Here is a 13,054-nt window from a genome sequence, read left to right as displayed (position 1 = left end):
GCTCGAAACCAGACCAGACAACTAAGTCCATGAGACTCTTATCTCCAATTAACCACCAGAAAACTGAAAGTGGAGCTGTGGCTCAAAGTGGCAGTGCTAACCTTGAGCAAAAGAGCTCAGGGACAGTGCCCAGGCCCTCAGTTCAAGCCCCACTGGCTGACAAAAACAATTAAGCTCCAGGCGGCCTGGGGGAGCAGATGCTGCTGGTACCTGGGGTGAGCGGGGCTGCTGGACCCTTCAGCCCAGTCGTCTCCACAATGCTCCCATCTGTGTGGACAACGATCAACGTGGCTTTCTCCGTATTCAGGCTGTCCCCAATCTGAAGAGCTGTCCTACCAGACTAGAAGGAAGGATATCTCCGTTGGTCAACTCCCGGATATCAGGAGGCATGTCACTCAGCCCAATGGGATGTGACCCTAGAGCAAGGCTCGTGCCTTTTATAACCAGAGATGTTAAGCCAGGACCCCCACACCATCTCCAGATATGTTCTCAAGAGACGTAAAGACAGAACCAAAACAAAGAAAAGCCCTGTGGCCCTTGACCAAAGTGGCTGCTGAGCGGGGCTGGGGATGTGGCCTAGTGGTAGAGTGCTTGCCTCGTATACATGAAGCCCTGGGTTCTATTCCCCAGCACCACATATATAGGAAAAAGCCGGAAGTGGCGCTGTGGCTCAAGAGGTAGAGTACTAGCCTTGAGCAAAAAGAAGCCAGGGACAGTGCTCAGGCCCTGAGTCCACACCCCAGGACTGGCAACAGAAACAAAACAAAACAAAGTGGCTGCTGATTTGTCAAAGAAAAAACATAAATGCGGGCTGGGGATATAGCCTAGTGGCAAGAGAGGTTGCCTCGTATACATGAAGCCCTGGGTTCGATTCCCCAGCACCACATATACAGAAAACGGCCAGAAGGGGCGCTGTGGCTCAAGTGGCAGAGTGCTAGCCTTGAGCAAAAGGAAGCCAGGGACAGTGCTCAGGCCCTGAGTCCAAGGCCCAGGACTGGCCAAAAAAAAAAAGAAAAAGAAAAAACATAAATGTGCCTACACACATAGCAACTTTCTAGGACATATACCCACTAGCTTGTCTGTTGATACCAAGTATCAAATAGAAAGCAGGCTAATGTGATAGGACTGCAAACGACTTCTGCATTGGGTCACAGAAGCCATTTGAACTGTGACTGGCAGGAAGGCCTGCAACAGTGTATGGGGGTAGGGGTGGCGGTGGTAATGGACTAGCGGAACTGTAAGCCTAGGAGAACTGAGCCAGGCAAGGCATGGGACTCTTTGTGTGTTTACAGAGTGTGTGAAAATGTCAGGCAGCACCAGCCACTGGCAGAGCAACTTTGGGTAGAGAGCAGCCTGTGCCAGATGCACTCTAGAAGGCCATTTGTTGAGGATGAGCTCAATCTGACTGCCCCCCAACAGCTCTCCTGTCTCCCTGTAACTTCCCAGGGACCAGGTTTACTCTGCACCATCCTCATGGTAAAGCACAGTGAGGACAAAAGGATAAAACCCATGTCTGGAACTGCTGTCTGGCATGCCACAGGAAACTTACTTTTTTCTGATCTCTCCTGTCCAGCACAGTCCCAGGGCTCCTGAGAACAGGAAGGCCCACACACCCTCCACCCCACCTAAACAGAGCAGATGCTCCTGCCCACTAGATCCTGAAATGGTCTTTAAGGAGTAGAAATGCTTCCTGCAGCTGCATAAGGAAGCCTACAGTGCTAAGGGCGGGGCCAACCGCCCTGGACTGGACCCGGACAGCACCTTACCAGTACATGTCCTGAGATCGAAGCCGCGTTTGCCACCGACGTTGTGAAGACGTTGTCTGCAGAGGACCCAACGTTGGCCACAGTTACTGTGGTCACTTCTGCAACAGAAGGAACCTGACTTTACACATGGTAAAGAAAGAACACAAAAGGCAGAGGGTCTCATGTAGGAGCCACAAAGCACTCCCACACAGCTGTTTGTACTCCACTGTGACATCTTTGCCCTTTTGTATTTATTTTTCAGCCATGGGGCTTGAACTCAGGGCCTGGGTGCTGTCCCTGAGTTCTTCTGCTCAAGGCTAGTGCTCTACCACTTTGAGGCCCAGTTCCACTTCTACCCTTTTGTAAAAATGCTACCAACATTTTGATTCCAATCTGAACCATCGGGCTCTCCAAGAGAAGGGGGAAAACTACTCTTCCCTAATGAATTATTTTACAATAAAAATATAATTTTACAATAAAAAAAATACCACAAATGCCAGCTTTCTCCCTCTGCCCCCTCACAGCCAGGAAAGAACAAAGGCTCTGAGGCTGTGAGGCCCACAGATCCAACACCTCTACACCCATCAAACCAGAGTGGACTCAAGTCTAGCTTCTTCCATCCTAGACCTCCCATTGCTACAACTCAGGCCATCTTGACAGGTCACCTACCATAGCCCTGTGCCCACAGCTGGTGGCAGTATCCTTGACTGTCCCAGTAACTCTCCTGAGAAGCAGGCTGATCTACCACACCCACCCTTACAATTCAACATTTGTACACAGAACAGGTTCACAGAGGTCTGCTGCGCCATGCCGTGCCTGTTACCCAGAAAGGCCACACACTCCTGTCTCTGCATCCTGTATCCTTGCAAGGCCTTCCCTGCTTCTACAAAGGCAGTAGGTCCTGCTGTTGCTCAGAATTCTAGGAAAGTCTCTGGAATAAGCCTGTGCTCAAAGATACTGGTTGGATTCCTGCCCCTCCCACTAACCCAACACCCAATGAACTGTCCCACAGTACCTTCCAGTCTTCTGCCTCCACTGCCAGACCACGCCTGCTGCAGCTAATTCATCCTCTCCTCTCAGCACTCAGCACAGGCTACAGCCAAGGACCCAAGTCTGAACATATAGCTGTCTAAAGACAGCTCAAGCAGCTGTGGCCAAGGATGGACAGTCTGTCCTGCTGGGTCACTTAAACCTGGAACTACCTGACTTCAGTAACTCAACGAAAAATGTGAAATGGGCTCGCTCTCTTACTCTCTCACACACATACACACACAAATAAAAATTTAAAAACCTATAAAATTCTGCAGAGGAAAAAAAAAGACAAACAGCAAAAACGTACTTCTCTGATGTTATGACTGATGGCACCTGATCTTTTCTGCACTCAAAAAAAGAATGTACTAAAAAGGACAAAATGTCAAGGCTCCAAATTCTGGAGTTTATGTGTAAGAAGAGGGCTGAAATCGAAGCTCCCCCATGCTTCTGCATGCAGCCTAACAGGCCACAGTCGGGCGAGAGTGCGGGCCAGGCCGGATCTGGACCCTGGCTGGCCCTCCACCCCAGTTCTGAGGTACTCAACCGCAGGATGGGGTTCCGGAACCTGCAGAGTTCCGCGTGGGAGGCTGGCAGTGTTAGGCTGCAACAAGACAGACAGACAAAGCTGCCACAAGGGCGTGAACACTCAACTGTGAGTCCTCCTGGGACACTCATGGGCCCAGTTGGGAAGCAGTGGGGCACTGAGGAAGGTTATGCAGGCATGGGTGGCTGCAGGCGACAGTCAGGCACGGTATCACCGGCATCACCTTTACCAGGACGCGCGGCCTGTGCTCCACATGCTAGAAAACCTGAGAACAGGGTGCTCGGTGCGTCACAACATCAGCAACCTCGGGAATACGGACTCGGGACTGTGGAGGCCAGCAAGCTCTGTCCGTACATGCACAGGGGACTCGAGGGCCGCTACACGGCAGGGCTGGCCTGCGATGTCACTGCCACTGGGAGGTGGCCGGCCTTGCCAGGCTGCACCCAATGCTCTGGTCATGGCCGGCCTGGTCTTTAGAACGCGGGGCATTCCTGTCCACTGCACGCGCCGCCCTCCGGGGCCACCAGCTCCGAGGAGGGGTGAGGTTTGGGCTGGGAGGGCGGGAGGCAGCGGTGGCGAGGCTCCCAGAGAAGTCACAACATGCACGGCGCTCCTAACCGAAGGGGGCCGGGCGGATGGCGCGGGCAGGGTGCGCGGGGCAGGTGCGGGCAGGTGCACGAGGCGGCGGGGGCCGGCCTGTGGCGCGGGCCGGCTCCACGGCAGGTGCGCGGGAACGGGGAGCGCGCGAGGCCGGCGAGCTCGGCGCACTTGCCTGCGAAGGCGGCGGCGGCGGCGGCCTCGTCGGGGCCGGGCAGGGCCTCGGCGCTCATGTCCATGTGCCCGGGATCGGCCGCCATCACCGCCACGGCCGTCACCCGCCGCGTCTCGCGCTCCGCCTCCGAGTCCGCGTCCTCCTCCGAGTCCGAGGCCCGGCTCAGCCCCCGCTCCTCCGCCTCGCCTCCCGCCGCGGCCGCGGCCGCCGCCGCCACAGCGGCCGCGGCCGCCACCGCCGCCGCCTCGGCCAGGCCCAGCTGCTTGGCCGCCGAGTCCGAGTCCTCCATCCGGACTCCGCCGAGCCCGCCCGAAGGCGCCGGCCGGGCCCGCCCGAAGCGGGGCCCGAAGAGGCCTCCCGAGCCGGGCCGAGGCCTGCCGAAGCCACCGCCCGAGCCCACGCGGAAGGGGCGGCCGGTCGCCCACGGGCCGGGCCGAGCCCGGCCGACGTCGGGGCCGGAGCCGAGGCGGGCCGGGCCGGGCCGAGCGGAGCCGGGAGGAGCCGAGGCGGGCCGGGCCGAGCCGACGTCGGGGCCGGAGCCGAGCCGGGCCGAAGCCGCCCGAAGTCAGAAGCCGAGTCCGCCCGAGGATCCCCGAGGCTGCGCGCGGCTTCCGGGCGTTTCCTCCTCGCTCCCGCCCGGGCTGAGCCCGCCGCGGCCGCCGGCCGGAAGGGCTGGCGGGCTCCGGGCCGACGGAAGCCGGACTCGGCCCGGGCGCGGCCCGGCCGCCCGAGCCTGACGCCGTCGGCGACGGGAGCCGAGCCTCCCCGAGGCCGAGCCGAACTCTGCCGAGCGCTGCCGAACCGCGTCTTCCGGGCCCTCGGCTCCCGCTGCGCCGGCCCGGAAGCGCCCGAGCGCGGCCGGCCGGACGAGTCGGGCCTCGGCCCCGGGCGGACGTCGGCTCGGAGCGCCGCGGGAGGAGCGAAGATGGCGGGAGGGCGCGGCCGAGAGGCTGCCGGGAGCGCGGGCGGCGCGGCGGCAAGATGGCGCCCGCGGGCCCAGGTGAGGCGGGCGGGCGGGCCGCGCCAGCGCCGCCCTACGTCGTCGCTGGCGCCCCGCGGGGCGGCGGCCGCGGCCGTTCTCCGCCGGCGGGCCCGGCGGTGCGGACGGCGGAGCCCGGCTCCGCCGCGGCGGCGGGGAGGGGCGCGGGCGCCGTCCCGTGGCCGTGGTCCCCGGGACCCTGAGCGCCCGCCCGCCCCCCCCAGGCGGGGCCCCGAGCACCTCGTACCCCCGGCGGGACTCCGGGCCACGACTGCCGCACGTGCCCGGCGCAGGCCTCTGGCGCCCCGGCGGCCTCCAGGCTCGGTCCCGGGCGGCACACCCTGGAGTTGGGGGCGGCGGGGAGACCCAGGTCCGGGGGCCCGAGGGCTGTGGGGTCGGGAGAGCGCTGGGGCCCGGGGCCTGTTAGTAAACAAACCGCCGTGGGCTGCAGCCCGGCTGGAAGCCGCTCACAGCTGGTCCCGCCCCCCTCCCCCCTCCACGACCTACTACGCATCCTCGCGTCCATCCAGCAGCACCTCCACTCCATCCCGCGGGGCTTCCAAAAGTTCCTTCGTGAAATGCATTTTTGGAGGTGTTCCCCGGGTGAGAGGCACCACGTAGTTTGGAAGTACCCACCAGACAGTCAGAACCAGTTGCGGTTTCCCTGTGCACGGCCTTTGTGATGAAAATGAAAAATCCCTGATGGGAAGGGGGTCTTGGAATTACTACGGAGTATTCATTTGGTCAAGAAAAACAAAAAAACAAAACGAGTTTTCAAATCCCTTGTCCGGTGATACGCTAGGGCACCAGGTAGGCAACCCTACAAAAGCTCCTCCCCTTGGTCTGTTCTCTTAGAGCTCTCTGGACGCGAGGGTTCCAAATCCACAAACTATCCATGGAAGTCCTCTGTTAATTAGGTTTATTGGATTCTTTTCATTTGCTAAAAAAGAAAACCAATTAAACTTAGAGCTAGCAGTGTGGTTCAGTGGTAGAGCACTTGTCTAGGGTGACAAGGCCCTGATCATTTCTAGCACTCCCAAAAAAAAAAAAAAAGGCTAAGTTTGTACACAACAGGATCTCTCTCATGTCAGGAAAACAGCTGTCTACTTCCATGTGGAACTGCCTCCCATTCGTCTGTAGCCTGATAGGAATTAGAGCAAATCATTGACAAAACCAAAACGGGTTTCAGTCAAAATAAGTCCCTGTGAGCCTTAAAGTGTTTGAACAAGCATATGTGATTATAGCCATTTTCACATTACTTAAATATTATATGTCATTTGAGGTTTTTGAGTATTTTTACCTAAGGGATGGAAACCAGGACCTCATGCATCTAGACAAGCACCTTACCATTGTACTGTATCCCAGCCCTAATGTTAACATTTTTTTTTTTAAATGTATATGCTGGTTCTAGAGCTTGAACTCTGGGCTCTGTCCCTGATCTTTTTTTGCTCAAGGCCAGGACTCTACCACTTGATTCACAGCTCCACTTCTAGCTTTTTGGTAGTTAATTGGAGATTTTGTGAGAGTCTCACAGTATCTTCTTGCCCTGGCTGGCTTTGAACCAAGATTCTCAGATCTCAGCCTGAGTAGCTAGGATTATAGGTATGAGCCACTAGTGCCCAGTCTTAATGTTGACCTTTAAGAAAAAGATCTGGAGGCTGGGAATGTGGCATAGTGGTAAAGTGCTTGCCTAGCTTACATGAAGTCCTTGGTTTGATTCTTCAGTACCACATAAACGGAAAAAGCCAGAAATGGCACTGTGGCTCAAGTGGTAGAGTGCTAGCATTGAGCCAAAGAACTCAGGAACAGTGCCCACACCCTGGGTTCAAGCCCCAGGACTGGCGAAAAAAGAAAAATATGTGGCTGGGTGTGTACCAGAGGCTCAGTTCTGTAATCCTAGTTATTCAGGAGACTGAGATCTGAGGATGGTGGTTCAAAGCCAGTCCTGGCTGGAAAGTCCATGAGACTGACTCCGATTTGGTAGTTAATTAACTACCAGAAAACTAGAGGTGGAGCTGTGGCTCCATAGAGCACTAGCCTTGAGCAGAAAAGCTCAGGGACAGTGCCCAAGCCCAGAGTTAAAGCCCCATTACCAACAATAACAACAACAAAAACAAAAAACAAGCCCTAGATACTGTTTCCAATTAACTAACAAAAAACCAACTGGAGCTTTGGCTCAAATATGAGTGTCAGCGTGAGTTCAAGCCCCAGTACTGGCATACAGACAGACACAAGTCATGTCTCTAATCCCTAGCTACTCAGGAGGCCGAGATCTGAGGACAAAAGTTCAAAGCATGTGCAGAAAAGTCAGTGAGACTCTTATCTCCAATTAACTAGGTTAAAAAAAAAAAAGGCCAGAGTGGAAGTGTGGCTCAAGCATGAGGCCCTGAGTTCAAGCCCTAATACTGTAACAAGGAAAGTATCTTCAGGGAGAAAATCCCCAATTAATCTGAAATCAACTCAATGACAGGTATCTAGGTGGCCTAGTTTAGCTGGGGCCTGGAAAAGAACGGATCAGGTTTAGGATGCCCTGCTGAAATGTAATGCAGAGCAAGCTGTAGTTCCCTTGGGTTACTGTTCGCACAAGTGTGCCCACGAGGGGCCTGGTCCAGAGCCTGTCACTAAAGTCCTGTGTGTATTAGTTCATGGCTCTCACCCACACAAGAGTTCACAGCTCTGGAACAGATGGTCCAAGACTGTCCATGAAGTCAGAAAGCCTACAGAAGCTTACCAAGCCTTGGGTTTTCCTTGCCTGACAGAGAAAATAAAACAGACAGTTGTAGACTTGAGCTTCTTTCACAGAAGGTTTTGGCCAAATTCTGAATTTTTCTGGGTGGAATGCACATGTAGAAACGTGTACCTGTTATACATGTGCATCTGTTGTGAGCTTCAGACAGGTGGTCTGGCCCTGGTCACATTCCACCAGGGAGCTCTTCATAGGCAAAAACCAGAGTCAAAGAGACCAGTGTTTCCAGAAATCAACCTCCCCTAGGGCCCCAAAATGAGGGGAAAGCCACATCTGTGTCAAGGTGGGAGACGGTTCAAGAGATAGCTAATTTAGGGAAACATTTTTCCAGAGAGGTATTGTGGAGAAGTGAACAAAACCTGAGCAGAAAGAAAAAATATCTGTAATCAATTATGAAAAATGATTGTTTTTGCCAGTCCTGCGGCTTGAACTCGGGGCCTAGGCCTGAGCTTCTTTTGCTCAAGGCTAGCACTCTACCTCTTGAGCCACAGCACAATTTCTGGATTTTTCTGTTTATATGGTACTGAGGAATCAAACCTAGGGCTTCGTGCATGCTAGGCAAGCACTCTACCCCCAAGCCACATTCCCAGCCCCAAAGATTTAATAACAAAACAGTATCTCCATGTAATGACATCAGTGTGAAAAGTGTGCCGCACCACGCGAGGTGAGGAAGTTGCCCTTGGGTTTGGTTCTGGGCACTGCCTTCCCGAGGCACAGGTCACACCCATCTTGTCCAGCCTGGCCTCCACAGGCACCCGGGCTGCACCTCCGCCCCACTCCTTCACTGCACTGAGTACAATCTGTTCCCAGGCTTGGGCATGCGAAGTCAGAGGTTGTCATATCTTCCTCAAAGGGACCAAGGTAGAGGTGAGCGACGGGACAAGGACCAGCTGGGGCCCACTCAGCACGTGAGGTCTCTAAAAGTGAGGTCCAAGGAGAACAGCTACTGATGGTGGCACTGACTTCCTTTTCTAGGGAGAGGCTCCTTGGACGTGGTATCCTGCTACAGATGCATCCTGCTTCCTGAGCCTTGTGGCTAGGGCTGCCCACAACGGGATTGTCGCCTTTTTGTGCCGTTCGCACTTGCCTCACATTTCCCTTACTCCAGACTGGGCCCTTTTAGGAGGGAGGAGAGTTCCCTGGCATGCTGGCTCTGCCGTCCCCAGGCTCAGGCCTGTTTCCCTTCACAGGCCGGTGCTGAGTGGGTGCGGTGAGGATGGCCCCTCATCTCCCTGCCTGGCCAGGTGCCAGGAAGAGAAAAAGCTTTCGCTCTAGGCAGGCTTAGGCTCATAGTTACATAAACGTGTACAAAGCGTACGGAGCTCAGGAAACCACGACTGGAGATTTAAGTATTCCGCCCTGGCTCAGGGAAAAATACATTTTATCTTAAGAAAATGAAAATGGTCCTCTTTTACCAACTTGTGACAAAGTGGCATTACCTGGGAAGTTCCCACTGCCCTAGCTGTAGCCGGACGGTGGTGCTCAGACCTTGGTCCACTAGGATGGGAAGGGTCCAGCATTGTCCTGTAGCTCCTTGGATGCCCACACCAGGAGTCCAGGTAGCAATAGAAGCCCCAAATGGGGAGGCTGTGGATGCTCACCTGCTGGAGCCTAAGCCAGTCTGATTGTTTGCAGTCATAGGACAGGTGGCAAAATCACAGGCCCTCCGGCATGGCTGCCTAGGCAGGTGCACCCCATTCTGCTGAGCTCGAAGGTCCTTGACCATGCACCAGCTCCCATCAGTTCCTCTCCAAATGCTGTTCCATCTCAGCGCACTGTACAATGCCCTGTATTTCCTCACCACACTGCTGATGATCCTGTCTAAGAGTAAGTAATGAGGGCTGGGAATGTGGCTTAGTGGTAGAGTGCTTGCCTAACATGCATGAAGCCCTGGGTTCGATTCCTCAGCACCACACATGCAGACAATGCCAGAAGTGGCGCTGTGGCTCAGGTGGCAGAGTGCTAGCCTTGAGCAAAAGGAAGCCAGGGACAGCGCTCAGGCCCTAGGACTGGCACACACAACAAAAAGAGTAAGTTGTGAGTGTGAGGGAGGCTGCTGGAGCCCCTGCTGACACATAAGCTGACCTGACTCTGACTTTTCCCAGGTCAGGTTTTCAGCTATCCCTGGAACTGCCTGGTCCTCGATCTGACTCTGTTACTTCTGATGGGAATTCTGGAGGGAGCCCGGCTATACCTGGGTGAGTTGGCTGTGAAACCATACAGGGTTTGTGGTCACAAAGGTGCTGTCTTGAATGTGCTAAACCTTTAAATATTGATCTCTTTGTAGTATGGTTCTTGGAGACATTTTCATCCAAGCTGCTTCACCAAGTACATTGCAGCATCACCTTACCCTGTCATTAAGTATTAACTGCTTGTTTAGAGGCTTTGTCCCAGAGACCGGTGACTCTAGCAGCCTCTTCAGGTCTGGAAGTATATTCCACAACAGTGCACAGTCAGAAACCCAGGCTGAGTGTCAGAGCTGGAGCCCCAGAACACTGCCCTGCGCCCACCTTCCTTCTCGCTGGCCTCAGCCTGGGGTGAAGAAGGTGTGGAGCATTTTGTGAGATCACCACAGGACAGGGGCCCAGCCTCTCCTGTCCAGCTCCGGTCATGTCTGCCACCACCTCTAGTGACCGATACAAGCCCACTCCCTTTTTCTTTAGCCCCACAGTTCATTTGAGGGTATTCTCCTACTCAGCTCATGTGCAGAAGTAAAACGTGGAAATCCCCTGGCAAGACTGCCTGCAGCCTGGGGTGCTGCCCTGCTGTGTTCCTGGTCACTGGCATGTCTGTTTTTCATACCCTGAATAGCCCTGACACCGGGAATAGGAGCCAGCACACTGCTTCCAGGCTCTGACCTCTGGCCTCTTAAGAGCACACTTCCACCACTGTGTAGATGGTGAGGAAACGGAGGCAAACGGAGAAGGTGGCCTCTGCCCTTCTCTTGCTATCAGACCTGCAACTCCAAGAGTGGCCAGAGTGAATTGCCTCACTATCCGTCCAAGACAGGGTTAGGCTTCTGGTGTCTGCTGCCTGGGTGGTGTGGAGTTTTCATGGTTTGCCCACAAGATGGTGCTGCCCACGGGGTGTACAAGCCACAAAACGTGAGCCCACACGGCAAGGGGTGGGGCAGAGGATCCTGCCCCTCGAGCCCGTCAGCATGGACCACCCCTGCAAGTTTGGCATGCCGCAGGCCCTCAGCCCACCCCAGGCAACTTCAAGTCAGCATGTTCCATGACTGACCCATTTGTTTGTAAAATGTGCAGTCTTGTTTTTATAAGTATTCATGAAATTTTCCAGAACCAGATGGCCTTAGCCCAGAGTAAAATATTTTTGGAAATCTTAAACAAAATCCCTTTGATCCAGCTTGGAATTAGGAAAAGGTAGCAGATGACCATAATTTTAGAAACCAAACTTTCAGAGACTGGGATTCAACCGGGGGTGCTCTCAGTCCCGGGGTGCTGTGGTAGGCAGACTCCCCGAGTCTCATCAGCTCACACTGGGCCTTTGCAAAGGCGAGGCCCAGGCTGCACAGGAGTCCGGGGATGTCCTGAGCCCCCACCTCACCCGCTTGCTCTGCTCTCCAGGCACAAAGGGCAACCTGATGCAGGCGGAGGTGCTGCTGGCCACCAGCTTGGCCCTCACGGCAGGAGGCAGCGTCCTCTCTGTCCACTTCATGCTCTGGCAGACCCTGGTGCTATGGGCAGACTCGGTCCTCAGCACTACTCTCCTGGCCCTGAACGGCCTGGAAGCCGCCTTGCAGCTGGTGGCCGTCGCGGCTTTCATCAGGTAGATGTGCCAGAACGGCCCTTCCATAGCCCCCTGGGCAGAGCCAGCATCCTTCCTACCGACCGTAAATGGTTTTGATTTTTTTTAATGTCAGAAGTGAGGTCTGAACTCGGGGCCTGGCGCTCCACCCCATGAGCCAGACCTCCACATCTGGCTTTGTAGATTGTTTGGGATGGCTTACAAATCTTCGTAGGTGGGGTAGCCATCTAAGTCCAGGGAAAAACAAACTGCTGAGACGGAAGCGTTGACCACAGCCACTGTGAGGGGTGCAGGGGTGCTAATTGTGGGGAAGGGCAAGCTCAGGTGTGCCCACGCAGGCCCTATGACTGGAGGCCTGCCTGCAGTGGTGCCCTGCTGCCCCCAGGGTCTAGCAGGAGGCAGCGACCTTCACAGAGGTGTCTGCCAAAAGGGTACAGCTCCACCCTGTCACCACCACAGAGAAACAGCGCCCTAGCGCTTCCACAGCCAGCTCCCCAGGGAAACCCTGGCTGCCAGACACCATGTGTTTTTCTCACACAGAAGTTCTTGGCACCCCAAGTTTCCACGCTGGCCCTAATTCGTGTTCTGAGAGCCAGCTACACCTGGCCCCAACCAGGGCACCCTGTCTGGCTGTTCAAGCTCTTACTGCTTGAGTGGCACCCCCATACCTGCTTTGTTTTTATTTTGCAATAAGATTTCAGTAATTTTGCCCAGGCTGGCCTCAAACTTAATCCTCCTTCCTCCCAAGTGGCTGGGATTACATGCATGAACTATCCTGCCTGGCTAACTCTAAGCAAAGTGTGTGTGTGTGTGTGTGTGTGTGTGTGTGCGCGCGCGCGCATGCTGATGCACACCAGTACTTGAACTCAGGGCTTAGGCACTGTCCCTTAGCTTTTTCACTCAAGGCTGGTGCTCTGCCACTTGAGCCATAGCTCCAACTCTGGCTTTTTAGCAGTTAATTGGAAATAGGAGTGCCACTAACTTTCCCTGCCTGGGCTGGCTTTGAATCCTCAGGTCTCAGCTTTGAGCCACTGGTATCAGGCTCTAAACATACTTTTGTTGTATTTATTTATTATTCCTTAATTTCTGTTGTGTCTGTCTGGAATATTGTGTTCAAATGTCTAATTTTAAATAAATGATCTTATACCAGCACTATCCCCACCCTGCAGTCCTGGGCTTTGTACTTGCTACATAAGTGCTCTGCTATTACCTTCCATAGGCTCTGATACAGAAGAGTTCACCTTCTCCTCCACCGCCATTACCTGATCCTGGAACGCACCTCCCCTCCTGTCCTGCACTCAGCTGGAAGCTCTCCCCTCTGTAGGCAGGGCTGCCGGGATGTCCAGGACCCACACAGAGACCAGGGGTGATCTCTGGGTGCCTGTCCTCACCCATGGCTCCTCAGCTGACTTAACTGACCTGCAGCCCCCAGAGGCCATGGGGAATGTGACCTGAAGATCTGCCCTCC

At 54.9% G+C, this 13,054-nt stretch overlaps 2 protein-coding genes across 6 annotated transcripts in view; one reads left to right on the top strand and one right to left on the bottom strand.

Moving 5' to 3' along the window:
* Deaf1 (DEAF1 transcription factor) overlaps positions 1 to 4,535 on the bottom strand; it is a 34,886-nt gene extending 30,351 nt beyond the window's left edge. Inside the window, exons 1-3 of one of the 4 annotated variants that reach the window (XM_048359448.1) lie at positions 4,094 to 4,535; positions 1,767 to 1,864; positions 211 to 340 (exon numbers count right to left, since the gene is read on the bottom strand). In XM_048359448.1, coding sequence (XP_048215405.1) covers positions 211 to 340; positions 1,767 to 1,864; positions 4,094 to 4,382 — 517 coding nt within the window. In that variant the 5' untranslated portion in view covers positions 4,383 to 4,535. Of the gene's footprint in view, positions 1 to 210; positions 341 to 1,766; positions 1,865 to 2,760; positions 3,293 to 4,093 lie in introns of those variants that run through there. The other 3 variants (XM_048359447.1, XM_048359446.1, XM_048359450.1) reach the window with 3 other exon arrangements.
* A 120-nt stretch (positions 4,536 to 4,655) lies between these two features.
* On the top strand, positions 4,656 to 12,151 carry Tmem80 (transmembrane protein 80). 2 transcript variants are annotated; one of them, XM_048359453.1, is made up of 5 exons: positions 4,656 to 5,093; positions 8,794 to 8,813; positions 9,552 to 9,645; positions 9,924 to 10,016; positions 11,406 to 12,151. In XM_048359453.1, exons 1-5 carry the CDS (start codon positions 5,075 to 5,077, stop codon positions 11,609 to 11,611), a joined length of 432 nt encoding a protein of 143 aa, XP_048215410.1. In that variant the 5' UTR covers positions 4,656 to 5,074; the 3' UTR covers positions 11,612 to 12,151. The 2 variants fall into 2 exon arrangements, with proteins under 2 accessions (XP_048215410.1, XP_048215409.1); XM_048359452.1 differs by having other exon boundaries at positions 8,794 to 8,829.
* Positions 12,152 to 13,054: the final 903 nt, after the last annotated feature.

This window comes from Perognathus longimembris, chromosome 13 (assembly GCF_023159225.1).
Source record: "Perognathus longimembris pacificus isolate PPM17 chromosome 13, ASM2315922v1, whole genome shotgun sequence".
Lineage (NCBI taxonomy): Eukaryota > Metazoa > Chordata > Mammalia > Rodentia > Heteromyidae > Perognathus > Perognathus longimembris.
Note: the sequence above shows the minus strand (reverse complement) of the source record. Positions and strands in the feature narration are given on the sequence as shown.